Source organism: Mus caroli, unplaced genomic scaffold (genome assembly GCF_978045245.1).
Source record: "Mus caroli unplaced genomic scaffold, Mus_caroli_1 scaffold_10, whole genome shotgun sequence".
Taxonomy (NCBI): domain Eukaryota; kingdom Metazoa; phylum Chordata; class Mammalia; order Rodentia; family Muridae; genus Mus; species Mus caroli.
The window spans coordinates 93,516,390-93,541,188 of record NW_028227265.1 but is presented as its reverse complement, the minus strand read 5'-3'; the positions used below and the strand labels follow the sequence as shown (position 1 = coordinate 93,541,188).

General features: G+C 45.1%; 1 protein-coding gene and 1 long non-coding RNA gene across 6 annotated transcripts in view; one reads left to right on the top strand and one right to left on the bottom strand.

Annotated features, from left to right (window-relative positions):
• The first annotated feature begins 1,916 nt into the window (after window positions 1-1,916).
• Window positions 1,917-19,692, top strand: LOC110300398 (uncharacterized). Its single transcript, XR_002378566.3, has 6 exons — window positions 1,917-2,145; window positions 2,340-2,444; window positions 7,857-7,995; window positions 12,545-12,834; window positions 16,725-16,810; window positions 19,032-19,692. It is a non-coding gene; the product is annotated as an uncharacterized LOC110300398 (long non-coding RNA).
• A 2,432-nt stretch (window positions 19,693-22,124) lies between these two features.
• Window positions 22,125-24,799, bottom strand: part of Dlc1 (DLC1 Rho GTPase activating protein) — a 430,556-nt gene continuing 427,881 nt past the window's right edge. For all 5 annotated transcript variants that reach the window (XM_029480999.2, XM_021169372.3, XM_085844015.1 and 2 more), the window contains one exon: window positions 22,125-24,761. In XM_029480999.2, coding sequence (XP_029336859.1) covers window positions 24,641-24,761 — 121 coding nt within the window. In that variant the 3' untranslated portion in view covers window positions 22,125-24,640. The remainder of the gene's footprint in view (window positions 24,762-24,799) is intronic.

Here is a 24,799-nt window from a genome sequence, read left to right as displayed (position 1 = left end):
AGTCTCCCTAACAGTTTAAACAGTCCACCGTACACCCGACATGTGCAACTCGGGCAGCCCTCCTCTTCATGCCAAAGACGGCGTGACCTACTCTTCACCTCGGTCCACCAACAAATCCTTTCAATGAAGGTTCAGAACCTGCCCGCCACTCACCACTTAGCTGGTAGGCCTCCAAACACCCACTGTTCCTTCAGTCACTACCCTCAGGCTGACAGAGCATAGTTCTCCCTGTGTGGCCTTCCCTGACCCTGGGAGAGCTGCCTGACTCCTCACCCCTACCCCCCTCTCTCTGCCCATTGTTCCTCACAGCCCAGATGGAAGACTTGGGCATCTTTTACTTTCTCTTGTTTATTGTCTGTCTTCCCATTCTGGGTTCCAGAGGGTAGCCGGCATCCTTTCTCAGATCTGTTCCCAGCCTCCAGGAGTCAGGCAGAACTTAAAATATCAGCTAAACCTTGACAGAATGAGGCTCAGTTCCTGTTTTCAAGAGCTGTAGCTCCAAAGTGGAAAACTACCCTCCACTAAGAGCTGGACCCCAGTGCTGTGGTAGCCACCCGGGGCAAACTATTTAGGAAAACGCAGCAGCAAGGAAGGGATGCTAAGGGAAGTGACAGGAAGCAGAGATGAAGGACACCTAGGGAACCAGGAAGAGGAAGCAACCAGTGGAAGCTAATAAAGGACAGACATGGGATGGGCCCTCCTACCCTGAGGGGTGTGGGCCTCCGAGGTGGGGGTTGGGAAAGGAGTTGCACAATATTACAACCAGCCTTAGCCACCCCTCCCCCCTCCGCTCCCCCCCTCCCCCACACCCTGCGTCTTTTCTTTCCTTTGCTAACTAGGGCCTGAGGAATGCTACACAGGCAGGCAGGCCACCCACCACTAAACTCTTTTAAGTTTCTTTTTAAGACATGGACTTAACTAATTTACCCAGACAAACCTTGAACTCCTTCCGGTACTTCCCCCCTCCCCGCTCCCTTCCCTGGCCTTGAACTTTCTATCCTACGGCGGCTGAGATTACAAGCTTGCACTACTCACTCAGTAACCTTAGTTTTAACCTGGCAGACACCTATTGTTCATACTGTGCCCCGGGAAGTAGAGTCCCTCCAGCGCCATGTTTAATGATGAAGGGATGGAGCACTGGTATCCCACACAGCTGCTGGTGGGGAGCGCAGCCTGGGTGAATTAACACGCTCTGCTTTCGATTATCCTCTTTGGAAGCCTGTTTGTGTGGCCAGAATTTTGAAGAGTTGTGCCCTTAAAGAATGACCCAAGTTCAAACAGAGGCGATTTCCTTTCACCACACGGGAGGGCAGTTCCCTGAGCTGTCATGATGGCAGAGATAGACAGAACTGAACTTTGGGTGCTCACACCTTCTGGACTCAGCCATAGTGAACAAGGCTGCCTTCAAGCACCAGGGCAAGCGAACCTTCTTCAGACTACATTCTGTAGTCAGCTCTGATGGGGGTTGGGGGAAGGTGGGGACTCCGAAGCGATTGAGCAAGTGATTGACACAAAGGGACACCAGCATATGCACGGTTGCAGAAATGAATTGACTTCTCCAGGTCTTTGCTTCAAAGTCTTACATTACGAAACGGAAAAAAAAAAAAAATGCTAAGGGTAAGGGTAAGACGCTGTGAGGCAAGAACGTAGTGCCTGCGGGTAGGGGTGGGGCGGCGCATCCTTTTAGAGCTTTTCCTTATCTGCCAAAGGCTACTGAAATCCCCGGTCCCAGAGCACTCTGCAGCCTCAGTGACACTCCCTAGGCTTTGAAATGTGCAACTTGTATAAATGTGCGGGTGCATGGTTTCTGTCAATTTTTAGCAAGTGAGCAAATAAAAAGTGGTTAGGAAAACCCAGATGATCCCTACACCATCAATTGCTGACCTCGCGAAGTCCACAGTCCTTGGTAGCGCAGAGCCACGCTGCAAGAAGGCTCGGAGCTACGTGACTGAGGGCTCGCCACGCCCCTGGCCACCGTAGGTCGAGTTCCCAGCTGGGCCGGCTCAACCGCCTGGGACTGGCTGCTCGGACACGCCCCACTCCCCTGGGCCCCAACTGCGCTAGACCGACCAGGTCGCCCATCCACGTGCAGAGTCCTTCCTGCGTGCAGAACGTGCCAGCTCTGTCCTCTCTTTCTGAGCCTAGGTAATTCATCCTTAGACTGTAATGATTTAGGCAAGCCTCACACAGCCTGCAGAACTAAGATTTGAGGATATCTGGTTTCGTGCCTGTTGGATTTCTAGTATGTAGACGCTAGTGAGGTCACGTCTATTAAGTGCTATGAGTTTATTGGGGTCAAAGTGCTGATTTAATTTTGTCGCCTATTTTTTTTTTTTTAGGTGATCTCAAGTCCCATGTTTCAAGCAAAGTTTACTGAGGATATAGTGACAGGGGAACATCCCCACGTGGTTGACACATAACTTGGAGGGCACATAACACATCAGGTCAGTTATTAGTCCTCTCTTATAGCTGAGAACATTCGTATCATTTCTTATATTAGTCAGAATTTTTATTAATGAGATTCACTCTTGAATGAGAAGGAAAGCAACGTTTGAGAATCTCTTTTTAGGCAACTTTCAAGGAATGCTCCGTTCCTAACCTTAAACAAACCAAAAGGGCAAAGCGATATTATCTTTTCCTGTCAGGATAATAAACGGAGCTTTTCTGTTTTCCTTCGGTCTTTTGCAAGCAGTGACACTTGAGAAGTTTCTCACCAGCAGGTTTCTGTCCCCTGCTTGAAAATTGTCTGACTGACAGGAACCTAAATAAGGCAGGGGGCACAGGGGTGGGGGTGGGGACCTCCCTAGCTCCACTGTGTCCTGAGCCAGCCAGCAGAACCAGGGCTAGAGATTTGATTCCGACTCCCACCCTTGGAGATAAAATCTCAGGCCTTGTGCACTTTAGGCAAGCTCTTTGTCACCAGTGACCTACAAGTCCCAGACCTGAGGCTACAGGTCTTAGGAAATCTTGATTCTTTTGTTCTTGTTGTGGATCATATTGTTTTCTTAAATCACTGCTCATTTGCAACCTCTAAAAATGGCAAAAAGGCTGGGGAGAAGAGAAATTTGTCAGCATCAACTTTCTCTCTCTGAAGTTTGGACACTGTCAAAGGAACCCCAGCAGTGAAGGTCACATGGCTGACCTGGCATAGGAAGAGTAGCAGAGACTGATGCAGACAGCCCCACCTGCTGAACCTCTTCTGGCAGCCATTTTGCCTTGGTTAGTTGGCGTGGTTCTTTCTGTTTTATCATCACATGTCTCGTGATGATGTTTGGGTCTGCAGTAGACCACATATAAGGCTGTGGTCTGGAAAGAATGTATAATGAACCCTATAGCCTAGTGACATCACAGCCACCTTGTCATTGTAGCACAATAAATTGGAGTGATGCTGATATAAGTGGGACTACTGTGTCGCCATCTGTGTAGAAATACACACACAACACAGAAGGCGTGGCAACTGTAACAGTGTTGCTGGTCCATGAATCTGCCTGCACTATATTTTTCTGTTCATATTTCAGAGTGTATTCTAAAGACAAAGGTGGCTGGTGTCAGATGGCATACTGTGCTGTCTTAGTACTGGCCTTACACATATCTGGTTAGTCACATCTCTTCACTGCAAAAAGAATTCCCCTGGCATGACCTGTCCGTGCCTCAGCACAGTGATGGAACTGCCTAAGGAATATCTCAGATGGATCATTAAGTGAAACAGGACTGTTGTAAGAGGCTCTGGAAAATCGCCTCAAACAAAATGGCCAACAATTAGAAAGCACTGGTCCCCAAGCCCAGCTGCCTGAACTCATGCAAGATGGTGGCTCTCTCTCCTGAGCCATCATCTGACTTCTTGTAAAGAGGTGGTTCAGTTAGAACTGGCCAGCAGTGGGGCCCAGTCTAAATCAAGCCGTGTCAACCACTTTGGTACTATGTAAGGTGCCTTCTCTCTGCAACTATAGCATGATCTTCAAATAGCTCTTGTTATCCAAGGTAGCTTTATTCTGTGAAGTTATTATGAATATGGGATGTCTAAATGCTGAACACTGTGCTAGGGAAAATAAAATGTTAGTTTCTTATGTCATAATTTTGTCAAATATCTATATCTATCTATCTATCTATCTATCTATCTATCTATCTATCTATACTGTTTTTTTTTTCTTTTTTTGAGACAGAGTTTCTCTGTATAGTCCTGGCTGTCCTGGAACTTACTCTGTAGACCAGGCTGGCCTCGAACTAGAAATCCACCTGCCTCTGCCTTCCAAGTGCTGGGACTAAAGGCATGTGCCTCCACTGCCCGGCTAATTTATACTTTGTTGTTTTTTGAGACAGAATATCTTTTTATAGCTCTAGAACTAGCTCTTTAGACCAGGCTGGCCTTGAACTCACAGAGATATTCCTCTACACTGGGATTAAAGGCTCGTGCCACTGCCACCTAGCTATCAGCTATATAGCTCTATTTTATGTGCGCTTCTATTTGAAGACATGCCCCTTAACATGCATGGTTGACTGAGACTCAGGCAGGTTTGGCGTTGCATACCAGGATTGGGGATGTGGGATCAGAAAGATCAGGAGTTTAAGGCCATCTTCAACTAACTGTATAGCAAGTTCAAGACCAGCCTGGCCAACGTGAGTTTCTGTCTCAAAAATAAGAACAAACCCAAGTACATAAGGTTTGTGCCCGGTAGCACCCAAAACTCAGATTTTGTCCACGAGGTGTGTCATAGTAATAGTCTTAGTCTTTCATGTCATAGTAACAGTCTTCATGGGTCACTAGGCAGCATTTCCTAGCTGGGTGTGTAGAGGGTGGCCATGGGGTGGGGTGGGGGGGAAAGATCATCCTAACAAAAACCAGAAATGCCAAAAAAATAAAATTCAAAAGGCACTAAAGAGAAACAGTTACATATGAAAACGGCACTTACTTATAATAAGTAAGCTAGAAGCGTGGAAGTCAGGAATCTGAAAGTTGTCACCGCTTCCCACATCACACCCTCTGATGCCTGTCAAGAAGCCTTTATTAATTTTTAAAGATGTATTATTTTTATTTTATGTGTCTGAGTGTTTTGTTTGCATGTAGGTGCCTGGTTTCTACTAAGGTCCAAAGAGGACATCAGAATCCCTGAAACTGGACTTATGGACAGTCGTGAGCTGCCATGGGCTTGCTGGGAATTGATCCCAGGTCCTTTGACAGATCAGTTAAGTTCTCTTAACTGCTGAGCCATCTCTTCAGCCTTGGGTGTTAATAAAGGGGCTTAAAAATACATTTTAGCTGGGCGCGGTGGCGCACACCTTTAATCCCAGCACTTGGGAGGCAGAGGCAGGTGGATTTCTGAGTTTGAGGCCAGCCTGGTCTACATAGTGAGTTCCAGGATAGCCAGGGCTACACAGAGAAACCCTGTCTTGAAAAAACAAACAAACAAACAAACAAAACAAAACAAACCCCCCAAAAAACCCAAAAAACAAAAGAAATACATTTTAGTGAGCAAGCTCATTTGCAAGAGAAGAATCCACAGATAACCAGAGTAGTCATAGGTTTAGTGGTGACCAGCTGGATGGGGTCAAAGGACAAATATCCGCCGTGTGCCCCTTTGTAACTAATGCTTACTAACTCCCAATCTGCAGTATGTTCCATTTCCTCCATGGGCTCATCCAAGGTAAAGACAAACCTAAATCAGTTACTGGGGTCAGGAAACTGCGAACTTGGGTGATTATTACTCAGACATTCTCCAACCTGTGCAGCTAAATTCAGTTTCTTTCTAGAGTTTCTGTTATTCATTCAACAAACTTTTCCCTCCAGTGCACTCTGGGTTGTACGAATTTGTACAGTGTTGTGGTCATTGAGAGCTGGCGATTTTCAACAGATACACTGTTACTTAGTGTTGCAGTTAAGGTTTCTACTGCTGTGACCATACCACTGCGAGCAAAAAGCAAGTTGGGGAAGAAAGGGTTTACTCAGCTTATACTTGCAAATCATAGTTTATCACTGGAGGAAGTCAGGGCAGGAACTCAAACAAGGCTGGATCCTGGAGGCAGGAGCTGACACAGAGGCCATGGAGGGATGCTGCTTACTTCCTTGTTCAGCTTGCTTTCTTAGAGAACCCAGGACCACCAGCCCAGGGATGGCACCACCCACAAAGGGCTGGGCCCTCCCCTCTTGATCACTAATTGAGAAAATGCCTTACAGCTGCATCTCATGGAGGCATTTCCTCAACGGAGGCTCCTTCCTCTCTGATGACTCTACTTTGTGTGGAGTTGACACAAATGCAGCCAGTACACTTAGCGATTGTGTTCAGAAGGCATAAGGCAGAGAGAGGGTCTTGACCTGTGGGTCATGATCCCTTTGGGGAGTGGGGGGTGAGTCAAACAATCCTTTCACAGGGGCCACCTAAGACCATCAGAAGACACAGATATTTACACTGCAACTCATAACAGTAGCAAAATTATAGTTATATAGTAGCAATGAAAATAATTTTATGGTTGGGAGTCAGCACAGCATGCGGAACTGTATAAAAGGCTGGGAGCGAGGAAGGCGAGGACCACCGTCATAAGGGACAGAAGAGTCTGGCTGACTTTCAGCTTGGGTGATGAGACTTTGACACTGAATGGTTCAAACACTTTGCCTGGGCCTTTTCCATTTCCAGAAAGGGCTTCACGACAGCGTAGAGCAAAGCAGAAGTAAAAATCAAAAGAGGGCTGGAGAGATGGCTCTGCAGTTAAGAGCACTGGTTGCTCTTTCAGAGGATCTGAGATAAGTTCCCAGAACCTACTGGGAGGTTCTCAATTGTCAGTAGCTGCAGTCCCAGAGATCTGACACCCTCTTCTGAGTTCTTTAGACACTGTAGTGCATACATATGCATACATACATACATACATACATACATACATACTGTACTGGCTGGTTCTGTGTGTCAACTTGACACAGGTTGGAGTTATCACAGAGAAAGGAGCTTCTGTTGAAGAAATGCCTCCATGAGATCCAGCTGTGGGGCATTTTCTCAATTAGTGATCAAGGAGGAAGGTCCCCTTGTGGGTGGTGCCATCCCTGGGCTGGTAGTCTTGGTTCTATAAGAGAGCAGGCTGAGCAAGCCAGGAGAAGCAAGCCAGTAAGGAACATCCCTCCATGGCCTCTGCATCAGCTCTTGCTTCCTGACCTGCTTGAGTTCCAGTCCTGACTTCCTTTGGTGATGAACAGCAGTGTGGAAGAGTAAGCTGAATAAACCCTTTCCTCCCCCACTTGCTTCTTGGTTATGTTTTGTCCAGGAATAGAAACCCTAAGATACAAACATACATACACACACTCATATACATAAATCCAAATAAATATTTTTAAAAATCAGGAGGAAAGAGTCTAGCAGGGTAGGGCAACAAAGTCAAAGAAACAATATCATACAAGCAGCTGATATGGAGATTAAAAAAAAAGGCATGAGAGTATGGGTGTGTATATGCACACATTCGAATGTATGTGCACTGCTGCTGTCTCTGGCCTGGCTGAACGTGGGATCTGGGGGCTTGTTCTCTGCATAACAGACCAAATGCATAAGCAGCTGCTCCCTGCCCCTGCTCTCCTAGCATCTCTGATGAAAATGTGTTGAGTCTTCCTTCATTTAGAACCTAAGTCATTAAGCATCTCAGCGTTTACTTTTTTCTGACATCTGGCTATATCCAAAGAAGGAAGCCGAAGCAGCAGGAAAGGAAAACGGAGTGAGATTCTGAAAGGAGGTCTCTCGGGAGACTCCGCCTCGATCAGCCCTCAAGACAGACCGTGTTTTGTGCTACTCACTGAGGGGCGACTTACCCATAGTAGGCTGTGTGGACAAGGAGGGCTGGATGTGTAGGCACGGCCAAGAATTTTTTTTTTTTTCTTTCAGGAAACAGTGTGGTCCACCCTAGCCAGGAACAAGTGAGACCTTTATTTCTACAGAGAAGGCCAGAGGTGATTTCATCCTGGAAGGCTGTCAAAGCTCCTATCCACCACCCCACAAAAATATTCCAGCAATTCCCACATTTGTAAGAACAAAAACTCGTGGTTTTCCTGAGCCTTTCTGCAGAGCTGTGTACCTGAAGTCCTTTCTGACTCACCCCAATTTATGTCCTCAAGCTGTCTCTGTCTCTGTCTCAGTGTTTTTCAAGACAGGGTTTTTCTGTGAAGCCCTGTCTGTCCTAGAATTCTCTCTGTAGATCATACTGGCCTTGAACCCAGAGATCCACCTGCCTCTGCCCCCTGAGTGCTGGGATTGACAGTGTGCACCAGCACTGTCTGGCTAAGGTGACATTTTTCTCCCTCATGTTCCTTGACAAAAACCCAAAAGGTTCAGACAGATGAAGGAACTCCATACAGTCCCATAGCCCTGGTTCCCTGTGACCTTCCCAAGCATTATGTTCTCTTAGCTCCAACCGTCAGCATTTCATATTTATGAAAGGCATGGCTATGTGTTATGTTAACATCAAGTAACAGTGGCGTGTGGGCTGGAGGAACCTTTGTATTATTTTTCATAATTCCTCTACTAATTTACATTTCTGCCAAGTACGTAGCGTTTCTCAGCGTGGACATAGTCACCAGCATTTGCTATTTACTTTAGTCTTATACAGTAGCCCAACTAACTGGGGTGGGATGGAGCTAGCCCAGGGCCTTGTGACTGCTAAGGAAATGCCCTACCAGCGAGTGATATCCCTAGTCTCTTCTTGTAGCGTAATTTCAGTTTTCATAATGGCTGAACATTTTTCAGATATTTATTGGTCACTTGTGTTTCTTCTTTTGTAGGGTCTTTTCAAATCATTGATCTATTCTTCCATCGGATTGCTTGCTTCTATTGCTGCTATCTTTTAATTCTTTAAACGTTCTAGATATTAGCTGTCTATCAGACAAATGGCTGGCCAAGGGCGTTCTCCTGTCCTGTAGGCTGAGTCTTTGCTCTGTTTGTTGTTTTCCTTTGCTGCGCAGACGGTTTTTATTTTAATGTACTATCCCGTTTGTCAATTTGTGATTTTTTGTTTCCTGTGCCTTTGGGGTCCTATCCAGAGAAATATCCCCATATGTTTTTCTTTAGTCATTTCAGGGTTATGGGTCTTCCAGCCAAATCTTTGATCCATTTTGAGTTATTTTTGTACAGTGTAAGAGATAAAGGCCAAATTGTAATCGTTTGCTGGTAGATCCACACTTTATACGGTCTTTTCTCCCTTCATTACTGCAACCAAATGGACACTGGCCACTGTCCCAGATTTGCAAAATGACAGAGATGAAAGGGTAGGAAAGGGTTTTTGCTCAGGAAGCCCAGTGTCAGGAAACAGGGTGCTTAGGAAATTGCAAGCCATATGTTTCCTGTCCAGCACACACTGATGTCTGGGGTGGTTGACGAGTTTAAAGGTAGCTGTCTCAAAGTAGCTTAAGGAACCAGTGGAATGGTTCAGTGAAGAAGGGAGCCAAGCCTGAAGGCCTGAGTTTGGCCTACCTGGTAGAACAAGAAAACTGACTCCAGTAAGTTGTCTTTTAACTGTCATACATGTACCATACTACATCATACTTACATAGATAGACAGACAGGAAGACACACAATAAATGTTTTTTGTTTTGTTTTGTTTTTTGTTTTTGTTTTTTGAAATTTGCCTGCCTCTGCCTCCCGAGTGCTGGGATTAAAGGAATGTGTCACCACACCCGGCTAAGTTCAGAGATTTTTAAAAATTTATTTAATAAAAATTCATTTTAAAAATGTGTTTAAAAACATTTATTGTAAGCTGGGTGTGGTGGTGCACGCCTTTAATCCCAGCACTCAGGAGGCAGCAGGTGGATTTCTGAGTTCGAGGCCAGACTGGTCTACAAAGTGAGTTCCAGGACAGCCAGGACTATACAGAGAAACCCTGTCTCAAAAACAAAACAAAACAAAACAAAAAATCTTTGAGCTTAGTTTTCTATTTTTGAGCTCTGCATTCTAAGTGAAATAGGATCTTGGGACTTTGTAACTTTTTCTTTGTTAAGCTTGAAGCTAAGGCTAGACACAGGGTGTAGTGGAAGCTAAACCTTTGACTCTGTTGTTTATTGGTTTTTAAAGGCTAGAGTGAAAAAGGTTTTTAAAGGCTAGAGTGAAAAAGGGAATGAGTTAAGATATAATACACCTGCATGGACACACAGGGCTAGTACCTTATCCCACAGCCAACCAAACAAATCAACTGTCAAATCAACCACAAAATCAACTGCCGGCTTCCTACTGGGGAAGCTGAGACTGGAAGGCTTATAGCTTCATTAAAGCCACACATAAATGGAATCTTAATTCTGGGCAGGGAGGAATGTACGTTTGTAGTTGAAGCCTTTGGATTTCGAAAGAAAAGAGGATGAAAGAGGAGGAACATCCAACAGAGACGCTCTTAAAATCCTTCTAATTCAAAATTCTCTCCTGGCTCCGTTCCTCTTATCTCTGGAGTAAACCCACGTTTAGATCTTGTCTTGCAGGGCCCAAGATATTTAGAATCCAGTTCCCTCCCCGATTCCTGCACCTTCCATTCCCCTATCCTGGGTCATTGAGCTTCCACAGGACTAGGGGCTCCCCTCCCATTGATGCCTCTGAATACCCAGGATACAACTCACAGACCATATGAAGCTTAAGGAGGAAGAAGACCAAAGTGTGAAGGCTTCAGTCCTACTCAGAAGGTGGAAGAAAATAATCACAGTTGGTAGAGGGAGGGAGGGAGGCATCTGGGAGGTGGGGGGGGGGGAGACAGGGGAGAAGTACAGAGGGTCAGAAATCCACCTTATTTTTAATTAAGACAAGTTTTTACTACATTTATTTATTTATTTGCTTTGTGTGCATGCATATATGTTTGGGTCACACATACTACCACACATGTGTGGAGGTTACAGGACAAGTCCCAGGAGTTAATTCTCCCTTCCCAACCTGTGAGTTCCAGAAATACAACTCAGGTGAGGCTGGGTAGCAAGTGCCTTTTCCTGCTGAGCCTTCTCACTAGTACCCCCACCCTTACCCAGCCGTGTGTGTGTGTGTGTGTGTGTGTGTGTGTGTGTACACATAGGTGCTTCTACTGTGAAGGCCCCAAGATGATCTGCCATCAGTGTTCTACCTCCTTCAGTGAGATCTAGTCCCTCAGTTAAACTCAGAGCTTGCTGATACGGCTGGTCCAGCTATCTAGCTCACTCTGTCTGATTCCCATCTCTTCTCTCTGAAGTTGGAATTATAGGCGAACCTCTTCACTGAATCCAGAGTCTGCCTATGGAGTTAGATGGGTGGGTCTGAGAGCCCCAAGGATGCTCTTGTTTCACCTCCTGAGATGGCAGGCCTATGCTGTCACCTCCTGAGATGGCAGGCCTATGCTGTCACCTCCTGAAATGGCAGGCCTATGCTGTCACCTCCTGAGATTGCAGGCCTGTGCTGCCAAGCGAGGCTTTTTATGTGGATGCTGGAGATCTAAACTCTTGTCCTCCCAGTCACGGAGCAAGGCACTTGGCCCACTGAACAACCTCAACAGCCTCACTGGTAGGGTTTGAAGAAAAGTCAGGACTTTAATACTTCAGTGTGGCCCGGTTGGGAGGTGAGTTTAGTGTATGTAAGGTGTTTCTGGCATGGTCTAGAGCCCCCATTTGAGACAGATTAATGCCTTTCTCACAGGATTGGCCCAGTCATATGGGAGTTTGGGTCCTCTCTCTTCTGCTCTCGCCTCTTTACCTAAAACCAGGCGAATGCTAGTACACGCTCTCGGACTGCCCGGCCTCCAGCCTCCAACCCCCAGCCCCCAGCTCCCAGCCCCCACCCTTCAGTCCCCAGCTTCTAGCTTCTAGCCTCCACCCTCCAGTCTCCAGCCTCCAATCTCCAGCCCCCAGTCTCCAGCCTCTAGTCTCCAACCCCTAGTTCCCACCCTTCAGCCTCCAGTCTCCACCCTCTACCCTCCAGTCTCCAGCCTTCAGCCCCCAGTCTCCAGCCTCCAGCTCCTAGCCTCCACTCCAGTCTCCAGCCTCCAGCCTCCAGCCTCCAGTCTCCAGCCTCCAGCCCCCACCCTCCAGTCTCCAGCCTCCAGTCCCCAGTCTCCCAAACCAAACATTTTGTGTCAGTTCTACTTTTCCATCCCCCTCGACATAAGTGCCCGAAGGGAGAAAGAAGCATTTTCACTCATGGTTCTGGAAGCTGCTGTCTGTCACAGCAGGGAAGGACAGCAGCTCACATCTTCCACAGCTAAGGAGCAGAAGCCAGAAAGGCTGTGCTAGCATTTTCTTCTTCAGCTTTGATTCCATTCGGGTTCCCAACCTTTGATGGTTCTGCTTATATTCAGGGAGTTTGACTTCATCCCCTTGGGTGAATCTCTGGAGACTCCCAGACACCCCCTACTGTGTACCCCACTGTCTCCTCAGTATGTCGGCATTCTGTCCTGTTGACAAGATTCAGCACCACCCTTGGGCTTTCTATAAATCAGCCAGTCTCAAGCATACTATCGCAGCAACAGGGAATGGGCTAAGGCACTGTCTCACGAAGAGAAAAAAGTTTCTTCTTTAGTAGGCCTAGACTGGAAATGTTCAAGGCAGCTAATAACGAACGTTTCTTTCTTTATCCTTCAGAGAAGGCTCACATCACAGCCGGGTTTCTGCATCCTGGTCCTCGAATTTACAAAACTCTAAAAATATGCCAGCTACCATGTCAGGTATTGGGGGCAGGGGGTGGGGGGTGGAGAAAGGAGTGTGTAACGTTTGCCTTTAGAAAAGTTACAGGACTTGTAGCAGGACCAGACCAGAACTAAAACCAAAGCAAGAGCTGAACGCTAAGACTGAACAACCCTACAAAACAGAGCTTGCCCTGAGGGACTGCTTGGAGCAACTTTTCTCTGGGAGGATTGCCTAGAGTGAGCTAGGTAGGCTTTAAAATTTTTCCACTCACCTTTCTCACGGCAGTGTTGGGACATGTTAGACTCTCTGGTTGACCACAGGGGATGCCTGTGGCATTGCTGGGTGGTACCCAATTCCCTCACAGGGACAGTGAGTCAGGGCTGAGAGCACACAGTCAGCTCTGACTTTTGTTTGTTGTTTAATCCCAGAGACTTCACCCTTTGGAAAACAAACAAACAAACAAACAAACAAACTGAATCTCTGCCTGTTAAAATGCATTGATTAAGCTATTCCAATTATGCACGCTCAGAGTATGTGCAAACCATATATGCCCACATCCACATCCACCGATCCACACACAGGCATATATATGTAATTAAAAATAAAAATAAACCTTTACAAAGTTATGCAGCTGCCAAAGGAAGCCTGTGTTCCCAGAGAAAAGCCAGAGACTGGACACTGGGAGCACTTGCTGCTCTTTACACAATCAGCAGCCACCTTCAGCCCATTGGCAGCTGTACTGCTGGGGCTTGCTCTTGAACTGGCCCCTTTGGTCATTCCTTGGTTTTACCTTTGCGTCCTGAGATACTGGGGTAAGTAACTCCTTTCACACACTCACTCTGTGAATCACGGGCTGTGGGCAAACAGTATACTTCAATGCTTTGCTTCATGGATGTACACACTTAATGATACCACCGCAACACACACACACACACTCACACATCCACTCTTTATTTCCACTCTATTTCTGCCCTCAGTTGCTTTATATACGGGCTGGTTTTGTGTGTCAACTTGATCCACGCTGGAGTTATCACAGAGAAAGGAGCCTCCCTTGAGGAAATGCCTCCATGAGATTCAGCTGTAAGGCATTTTCTCAATTAGTGATCAATGGAGGAGGGCCAAGCCCCTTGTGGGTGGTGCCATCCCTGGGCTGGTAGTCCTGGATGCTGTAAGAAAACAAGCTGAGCAAGCCAGGGGAAGCAAGCCAATAAGCAGCACCCCTCCATGCATCAGCTCCTGCCCCCAAGTTTCTGCCCTGTGTGAGTTCCGGTCCTGACTTCCTTTGGTGATGAACAGCAGTGTGGAAATGTAACCTTTCCTCCCCAACTTGCTTCTTGGTCGTGATGTTTTGTGCAGGAATAGAAACCCTGACTAAGACAGACAGAATCCATAAACAAAGGTCATCGTTTCCAGTAGGGTAGAGAGTTCATGAGTTTAAATATTAAGTTAAGGGGAAAAAAAACCCCACAGGTTCTCAGTGATTATTAATGACCCATTTCCCTATCTTATGACTCTGTAATCATTTTTATTAGGTATTTATTTCATTTACATTTCCAATGCTATCCCAAAAGTCCCCCACATGCTCCCTCACCCACTCCCCCACCCACCCACTCCCACTTCTTGGCCCTGGTGTTCCCCTGTACTGAGGCATATAAAGTTTGCAAGACCAATGGGCCTCTCTTTCCACTGATGGCAGACTAGGCCATCTTCTGCTACATGTGCAGCTAGAGACACGAGCTCCGGGGTACTGGTTAGTTCATATTGTTGTTCCACCTATAGCATTGCAGATCCCTTTAGCTCCTTGGATACTTTCTCTAGCTCCTCCATTGGGGGCCCTGTGATCCATCCAATAGCTGACTGTGAGCATCCACTTCTGTTCTTGCTAGGCCCCGGAATAGCCTCACAAGAGACAGCTATATCTGGGTCCTTTCAGCAAAATCTTGCTAGTGTATGCAATGGTGTCAGCGTTTGGAAGCTGATTATGAGATGGATCCCCAGATGTGGCAGTCTCTAGATGGTCAATTCTTTCGTCTCAGCTCCAATCTTTGTCTCTGTAACTCCTTCCATGGGTGTTTTGTTCCCAATTCTCAGAAGGGGCAAAGTGTCCACACTTTGGTCTTCATTCTTCTTGAGTTTCATGTGTTTTGAAAATTGTATCTTATATATTGGGTATTCTAAGTTTCTGGGCTAATATCCACTTATCAGTGAGTACATATCATGTGAGTTCTTTTGTGATTGGGTTACCTCACTCAGGATGATGCCCTCCAGGTCCATCCATTTGGCTAGGAATTTCATAAATTCATTCTTTTTAATAGCTGAGTAGTACTCCATTGTGTAAATGTACCACATTTTCTGTATCCATTCCTCTATTGAGGGGCATCTGGGTTCTTTCCAGCTTCTGGCTATTATAAATAAGGCTGCTATGAGCATAGTGGAGCATGTGTCCTTCTTACCGGTTGGAACATCTTCTGCCCAGGAGAGGTATTGCGGGATCCTCTGATAGTACTATGTCCAATTTTCTGAGGAACTGCCAGACTGATTTCCAGAGTGGATGTACAAGCTTGCAATTCTCCATTGTTGGTCGAATTTCAAGTCTGTAATCATTTTTTAAAAGGTAATTTCCAGTCATATGCCAGCACTCCAGGCTGAGACGACAGCACAGGACTGGCATTATATTCTCTCTAGGGCCAGGATGGTTCCTTATCATCCACGGATATGACAACCTTCATCCACAAATTGATGCCTCATACCAGGCTTCCTTAAGGACCTCTTCTCCCATCTTTCCATGGCTCATGAGACAGAAACATCTAGGCATCAGATATGGATCCATAGTCCAACTGTCTGTACTTTCCTATTCTCAAACCTGCTTCTCCTCCAGACCTGCCTGCCTGCAGAACATCACTTGGGATTGACCTCAGGGTTTCCTCATGCTGGGCAAGTGCTCTGTCTACACCATATTTAACTCTTCCATCTCAGCCCATCCATGGTCTCTTGGGATTCTCTTGCAGGGGATGCCAAACTGCTGGGTCTGCCTCCATCCTTCTGGCCATTTCCAGCCTCCATGTCACGTTTCCCCTTAAGAAGTCACATCTAATGGCATTGCCCCTTACCCTCAGAGTGTTCTGAAACTTCCCAGTGCCTTAGGTGACATTCAAAATCCTCAGATGGTTGGGGGGAAAGAAAGTACTTTTTAGGCTCACCAATGCCTTCCCAGATGCTACTCTGTCTCCCTTCTAGCTAGCTATGTGGTCCTTCCTGCTCATACCCACCCTCCCAGCTCTCCCAGGCTACCTGCCTCCCCAAGGTTATCCTACCAGGAATGATTCCACCCCCATCCCCGCCATCATCCTTCAACACTCAGTTCAAGTGGCACCTCTGTCCCTGGGCCTCAGTGGCATCTCTATGGCATCATATCTCACTGAAGTGATTGCTCTTGTCTGTTCCCTTGGAGATACCATAGTCACATCATCTAAGCACCTAAGGCAAAAGGAGAAAGTTAACATTTTTGTGGCTTTCCCTTTGAGACGTTTTAAACAAATACATGTTTGTTGAATGATTCTCTAGATACGGTATGGGGTCCATATTGTTAAATTTTAGAACATCTGTAGGAGAAAACAAGCTGATGGGCTTTAACTGGGTTGCTTATGGGGTCCTGACATCTAAGTGTAGGTCATATTGATCTTGATAAATAGTTATTGTAAAGGTATATGCAGTTTACTTTAAAGGCATGGTTTAAACTAAGAGAGAAAGAAGACATTTAGAAGTGACAACACTACTCAGTGTTTACTGTGGGTTCTGATTCTGCCTTGCCATCTCTGTTCTTATAGGTGCATACAGAGATGGAGGTGACCTAATGAATTCCTTGAAGCCACACTGCCGATCCAAATGATTGGTTGATACCAGAGACCCTGTGACATTAAAGTCTATGTGGTTACCTGATACAAGACATGACCCCTAGTATTATAATCCAATGAACAATAGCTAGCAGCCATAGAGGCTTACCACATACCTGGCTCTGCTCCTAAGTTTTGTTCTGTGTGATTAACCTTCTAGCAAACACTGGGTGACCTAATCCGGTAATTCTTTGTTTCTCTTGTTTGTAAAGTATGATAATGCTTTCAATCTTTCATGGCAGGGATTAAATAAAATAATAATGGAGAAAATGTGGATCATATCAACCAACCTGCTTCAGCTAACAACTGTCCACGGACTGCAGTGAAGGTACTCTTCCTGGGTATCTGTGGGGAACAGACCTTCTTTCAAATATCAGCAGGCACTGATGCTCATGTCCTACAGTGTCATGGAGTGATGCATAGACTCTATGCTCCTCTTCCCATACAATTAAATCATCTGGTGTTATGTATAATATCTAACACATTATATATGACACATAAACACGTGTTACACTATGTTGCTTAGTGAATACCAACAGGAAGTAAAGATTCAGTTCAGGATATTTTTGATTCATCATTGGTTAATAGGCAGATGGGGCATTGCTAATACTTGAACCAGCCATACATTGCAAGTTAGATCCTGGCAGACTTAGCTAGCTGGGTAGTTATGCATGTAGGTCAGTGAAAGCTCTCCGTTTGGGAGACTTGGGGGATCAAGCAGAAATGACAGTGCTGGTTAATACTGGCTGGGGTCTTCTTGGTGAGATCAGAGGTGTGAGTGACACCTGGTCACTTTTATGGTGGGCCACCCAAAAAGAGATGGCTGAAATCAACTTGCTTATTTTCCTTGTTTAGGGTTTCCAGCCTGCTTATTGTTCTTGTTTGACACCTTGATGCAGTTCTAGCCTCTCTTGAGGTTGCTTTTTTTCTGAAAGACGTTGGGATTCAGCATCTTGAAAGTCCTTTACGTGACAATGACATCTGATTTGATAGACTCGAGGCACTTACATATCAAAATCACTTTCTGAATGGGCTATCTTCAAAAAAAAAGGAATGTCCCTAACCTGTATAGAGAGCCTTCTCTTTGGTAAATCTGTCTCTCAATCTGTAGGCCCCAAGGCTGCCTAGTCATCACCCATCACACTGTGACAGTCTTTCTGATGTCTCACTTTCCTGGTGGTGTCTGGCTTTCCAAGCCTTGCCTTACCACCCTCCTGGTAATATTCCCGCTGTGATTTTTACATTGCTCTCCATTGCAATGGGACAAAGCCCATGATCTGTGCAGAGGATGTGGGTTGAATCCTGGGAAGGACCTGGTCTCTCTGCCTTTGCTTCCTGCCCCGCTTCTCCATTCTTTACTTGGTTAAATGAGAGTTCTGTTTTACATGACAGGCACCACTCCCAGTGCTGCTGGATCTTGTCTCCGTCTGTCCTTTTCTGGACACTAAATAGTCGTAGAATGAGAGAAGACTAGAAAGTTCATGAAGGCAAACAGGTGAAGGAAGCCTAGGAAGTCTGCTTCTTACTCCCTGGGATAATCTGCTCAAGGAATTTCATCATTTAAGAATCACCCATGATGCATTTCTGGCCTTTGAATGGGTACAAGTCCTGTGAGAGGCAACTAGACCTCAGGCCAAACTGCTTACAGGGGTCATTTATTCAAAATTGAGAGTTTGGGGACAGTACCAGCCAACCCATGTTGTAAAGGCCTCCCTCAGATGCCAATCTGAGGCCCTCAAAGTGACTCAAGTCCCACAGTATTTGTGCAGGAGTTTGGCTAAAATGAAACAACAACCATGAATGTCTGAACAAGAAACTCCTAAGCCAGCCATTCTACCCTTATTCTGCCTTGCTAGCTGGCTAGTTGCCTCTGGAAATTTAGCTGCTGCTTCTTCTTCTTCTTCTTCTTCTTCTTCTTCTTCTTCTTCTTCTTCTTCTTCTTCTTCTTCTTCTTCTTCTTCTTCTTTTTCTTCTTTCTTCTTTCTTCTTTCTTCTTTCTTCTTTCTTCTTTCTTTCTTCTTTCTTCTTTCTTCTTTCTTCTTTCTTCTTTCTTCTTTCTTCTTTCTTCTTTCTTCTTTCTTCTTTCTTCTTTCTTCTTTCTTCTTTCTTCTTTCTTCTTTCTTCTTCTTCTTCTTCTTCTTCTTCTTCTTCTTCTTCTTCTTCTTCTTCTTCTTCTTCTTCTTCTTCTTCTTTTTCTTCTCCTCCTCCTTCTTCTTCTCCTTCTTCTTCTACTGTACACAAGCGATAGGATGAGTAAGATGTTCCCAAGATAGCCGGGCGTGGTGGCGCACGCCTTTAATCCCAGCACTCGGGAGGCAGAGGCAGGTGGATTTCTGAGTTGGAGGCCAGCCTGGTCTACAAAGTGAGTGCCAGGACAGCCAGGGCTATACAGAGAAACCCTGTCTCGAAAAACCTAAAAAAAAAAAAAAAAAAAAAAAAAAAAAAAAAAAAAAAAAAAAAAAGATGTTCCCAAGATGAAAGTCTCCTGATCTTTTTGATATCCCAACATTCCCATGGTTTCCTTTGGGTTAATTTTCTTCTTGCTTTAGTCATTTTTACAGTGTGTGAACTCCGAATTTCCTGTTTCCTTGGAATGTTATGAGTGACCTGCTTGTCTGTTTACATTTCGAAACGCTGCAACAACAACGAAAAAGGAGTTCGGTTTATCTTCACTGTTGGAAAAAGTTTACCCCTTGTCTCAAGCCCTCGAAGTAAGGAAAGTTGGCTGATCGAGGCCAGATTCTAAATCCCTCATTTCCTTGAGTGTTCCTGTCATTGCCAAGTGCTTCAGAGAACATGGATGGACCCTTAACAGCTGCAGACCTGGGGCAGCCAGAGTTCCAAAAGCCTGAGAGAGTTGCTTTCAATGAAGAACCTTTGCACATCACACACCAATACAAACTGCTTTACACATCCCCATCAGGGCTTTCCTATGCTGATGAGCACCGAGGAATTATATAAAAATAAGAAAAGAGAGACATGACATCTCAGTGTGTTAGATTATTTAATATGATAAACCTTTGGAAAAACTGAAAAGAAATGGAGTGTGCTAAGGGGCGTAACACAGGGGCCTTTCGAGAGCAAAGGCTGGAACTAGAAATCTGTAGAAGGATGGCGCATCTTAGGGTTTTTGCCACTGACGTTTGGGTGTCTTCGTTGTCAATCCTGGTATGATAATCCACTCTCAATAGTACTGCAATAAAATAAAATTCTGAGGTAACAACTTATGAAGAAAAAGGTTTGTTTTGCTTCATAGTGTCATTACGTGAGTAGTTTGGCCCTGCTGCTTTAGTAGTAGAACTTGTTGACTACAAAAAAAGGGATGATTTAGTTTGAAATTTTTATTTGTGCATGCGTGTAGACACACATGTGTGTGTCTATGTGTGTGTATGCATGTGTGTGTGTGTAGGTATCCACAAAGGCCAGAATATACTGTCAGATAGCCTAGACCTGGAGTTTTCAAGTTGTTCTGAGTTGAGAGTCTGTAACTCCAGTCACAGACAGTTGTTGTGAACTGCCGTGTGGATGCTAGGAATTGAACTTGGGTTCTCTGGAAGAGCAGCAAGTGCTCTTAACTGTTGAGCCATCTCTCCAGCCCCTCCAAGTTACTCTCTGTGATTGATAAAAGCTTTCTTAGAGTCGAAGAACAGTACAGACCTCCTTTCCAAGATATTTTGTATCTTAACTGGAAAAAGAAAGACACATAGCTCCCGTGGGTGACCGACTCCCTTTCCCTTGGTAAAGCCCAATGACATGAGAAATCTCTGCAGAGAGATCCGTTGTAGGTGTCAACACAGCCTTGGACCCATCTGGGCAGACTGGCTGCTCTCTGCATCTCTGTACACACACCAAAGGTTCTCTGGGCTGCAGGTGCTAACATGAGTGTGCAGATTTTCAGGCTGCAGAGGACTGGTCATCCTCCCGGTTTCACCAGCATCACGCTGCTCTCCCACCCACAAAGAACGAGCCTGAACTTATTGCACATGTACAGGGCTATCTGAGTTACCCCAGTCACTGGCTTTTTGAGGGCTTTTGGGGAATTTAAATTCCTTAGGCAAATTTCATTCCAATGAAACACCAAACTGACACTCGCACCAATGATCTCATTCTTCAGGATTTATGTCTTATAAGCACTCCTGTGTGCTTGAGCCTGTCTCACACTCGTGACTAGCCCTTTGGTTTTGAAAGCACCTTTAAGTTATCTCCACATCAGTTCATGGAGCTCCTGCATGGTGGCAAAGGCATAATAAGATATCATGGAAAGAATTCAAAAGACCAGAAAAACAGTTATCAACTGTAGCTTGAGAAAAAGCACGTGATTCTGTGTCCCTTTGTATCATTGAACAACTGGTAAGTTATAACCAGAAGACATTTAATTGTCTCTGTGTGCAAACTGGGAGTCACACTTTTCTATGCTCCACGAGGAGGACACGTGGAACCTTAGTGGGTTTGAAATCATTTATTTGGTTGGCTGGACAGAGAGCTATTATGATATTTCACCGGCTGTCAAGATAAACTTTGCCTCACATCTCTCTTGACCTATTTAACTCCTCTTTGATCTTTCGGTGATGGAGTGACAGACAGGGCAGCAGTTGCTTCAGCATGCTAAGAGCTGCTTTACGTACAGCTTGATTGATTTGTCATGGTTCTTCCGGATTCTAGAAAGACAGAAAGACGCAAAGGTAGGTTTTAAGAGCATGGGGCAGGGTGTGCTAGCTTTGCTTAAAGCTACAAATGCATGACGGAAAGGCAATACAACTCTGCATCTGGGGCATGTAAACTATGCCACACTGGTCACTGTGTCCAGAACCCGCTTATAATTTAGGGATTCAGGGCTTTTCACATAATATAGATATAGGTATTCTGGACCAAGAGGCTTTTATTTTGTATAGCTGTCTGCAAAGACAAAAGGGAAAAAAATCCTTTTAGACAGTTACAAGGTTTCCTGCTTTCTGACTCAGGTAAACACTAACAAACTTAAACCTCTTGTAAATGGACATCACAAGTTATTTGACATAGGAAACTGGTAAAAAGTCCATCAGAGGGTCAGGGGAGGTCCTTTAGTGGTAGAATGTCTATTCTGTATGTGTGAGGCTGACCTCAATGCCTAGAACAAAGGCAAGAGGGTCTATTATTTAACCTTGGCAGTCCTATAACTTACTAAGTAGACAGGGCTCCCTCAAATTCACAGATCTTCCTGCCTCTGCCTCCCTGGCATGGGTATTAAGGGCATGTGCCATCACACCAGGCTCGACAAAGAACTCTTTGATTTAGAATTAACATACAGAGAAGTCGCCATGCCATCTATTTTAGTTTAAAGTTTAACATCTCCTATGCTTACCAATTTCTAGTCACTGCAATTTCCAAGTGGGCAGCACCTAGGCATAGTGGCACAGGCTTATAATTCTAGGAGTCAAGAGACTGACGTAGAAGTGTCATAAGTTCAAGGGCAGCCTGAGCTAAATAGTGAGTCAGAGGTTAGCCTCGGCTAATATAGGAAGATTCCCATCTCAACCAAAATATTGAAAATAAAACCCAAACCAAAGCAAGGATGGAAACGATGAACTGGAGTGAGGGCTTAAGGGTCATGTTAAGCTACCTTTTTGTCTCTTAAAAAATAAGAGAAGCAAACTCAATCAGTATTCTTTAGCAAATGATCAATTTATTAGTTGTCTACAAGTACAAAACACTGACAGCTGCTGTAAAGAAGTATAAAGATGTGCAGGAGATGAGCCTGCCCTTGAAGAACTCACAATCTAGACCCGAGAGTCATCACGGGGACAAATCGTGGCCACAGTAACAAGATGTTATTAACCCCAGTTCTTGGAAAGTCCCGTGCTCTGAATTCTCTCCTCTGGCCAGACGTAGGTAATCCCTTCAACAGGAAAATCAAACATGGTAAAGAGACCTCTTGCGGACGCATCAGTGACCTTTCCTTTGCTTCTAAGCATCGTTGCGTTGCTGTTGCTCCGTTCTTGGAACCTCCTCTGGGCATCCTTTCTGACCTTGGTCTGGAGAGACTCTCCAGGCTTCCTGAACCTTCACCAAGCTTTCCTGTTGGTGGGTGAGTGGCTCAGTTGCAGCTTGGCCTTGGAATGATTCGTCATTGTCGTCTGACTTCTCTTTTAGCTGATGTATCTTTGGACTTTGCTTGGCACGGGGGGGGGGGGGGGGCTAAGCTTTGCAATCCCTGCTTCTAAGGGCGAGGAAGGTGTAAGTCAGAGAGCAGGCCAGACTCTTCCCTTAGACGTTTAATAGTGCACTTACCGAATATACTCTGTACAGATATAGGGCAAATTATAAACCTCTTCCTTTATTTATTCTATTTTTTTCTTTTGTTCTCTAAAACTGTATTCATTTAAAGTGTATTTACAATGTGGGGAGGGGAACCTTGAGGTACAAAACCCGAAAGAATATCTGAGGTATAAATACAAGTATATCTTAAATAATAATCTTTATCATGCTTTATCTATGTCTGAAAGCACAGTAGACAGACATGTGTACATGTTTCTCAATAGAACGGTATATACAGCATACAATCTTACAGATCTGGAAGCCATCAAAGTTGAATATACACACACACATATCTTCACAAAGCAACACTGATAATTCGAAATACTCAGCCTTTAAAACTCTACTTTGACCCCTCCCCCCATTCTTCAAAGAACCTTTGAAATAATACTGACAAGGTAACAATGTTATAACAAAATAAAAGTCCTTCTTCAGCTCTCATTCATACGGTACTCACTGTTTTGATCCATACAAAATAAATTTACTAATACTGTCTCGAGTCAATCCTTACCATTACAGTAAAACCTGTATAAAGACCACCTTTCCAAAACCCTGCGCTGTTTGCTTTTCACTGAGATTACTATCCCCCACTATCACTAAAATACAGTTCAAGGGCATAATGAGAGAGAGAGGGAGAGAAAAAAAATGAAACACAGGAAAAATAACAAAAAATGAATTATTTGTGGATGAGGACAAACCCCATTAAAATACACACATAGCCGTCAGGAACACCGACACCACCACCCACCATTAACAGCCTCTTGTGCTTGGTTGGGTTAGACCTGCTGGGGACATAGTTCCCTGTGCTCCCTTGTGTATCTTGGAGTTTATGTCACAAGCAACACTATACTATGAATTGTAGCAGGTAAACTGAGCTGAGCCCCTTATCCCAACTATTAGACCTAGATAACTTGGGCTATAGAGTGAGGCGGTTGTTCAAGACCAGCCTGGCCAACATGGGGAGACCCTGTCTCAGAATAAAGAGTGAAAACTGTAGAGCACTTGCCCAGCACATAAAAGGCTCTGGGTTCAGCACCCAGGACTGGAAATCAGAAAGCGTTGATACTTTGCTTATGGGTGGGTGGGTCAGCATTCAGCTTTTCCATCTCACTTAAATAAAAGCCTTTGGAGCCAATCAAAGAAGGGAAGGAAGCCTGATGCTTAGTCCTGAACTAGTCTTATGGTTAAATTCCTAGTCATGGGGAAGCTACAGTTTATGGGAAAGCAAAGGTTTGCAGAAAAGAAAAAAAAAATGCTTAATAACCCTGGAGGGGGCGGGTGAAGAAGGAAGCTGGATTCCCTGTCTGGGTGGCTCCCTGGGTAGTCAGCTATTCCAGGTTGAGCTAAACCTGGTAGATCAGCATCCTTTGCGGAACATCTCAGTGTGCCAGACACTGCATCCCATCCCTTCATCCGTGCCACTCAGCCAGCAACACACACATTCACACTCCTCTGTGCAAACCCTTCTCTGCTCATCTCAGTGAGAAAACCTGTCCGAGAGTACCAACTATTCCAGTGGATACATCGGTCCCTCAGTACGCGGCAAACAAAGGAATAGGTACACATACGCTGACGTCACAAAAGAACGACACCTCTTCGTTATCTTCCATTACGCGCCGAAAAAGTTCTTGCTTCTCAGAAGCAATCTGAATAATACAGGTACCCCACCACCCACCCCTGCCCCCAAGTGTTATATATTCCAGTCAAGGTCTACCACATAGACCTAAGACAGACAGGAAGCAGCTTTATGAACGTGTCAAATCTCTACAGTCAATCAGACCCAGATGACCTCTTCTTCCAAGGACTGGCAAGGCAATAGCAACAACTGCCCGGGTTGCAGACACGGGTGCTTCATTCACGTCGGTTATCACCTAGATCTCGTGTCCTTGCTTTCAGTGTTCTGATTACTGAAGGAGTCTCGGATCTTTACCACTTCGGCTGCACACAAATGTCCAAAAGATTTTGAGTACCACTCCGGCATGTGGCCCCTGTCACACAGAAAGAAAAGCTGGTGAGTTATTTAAAT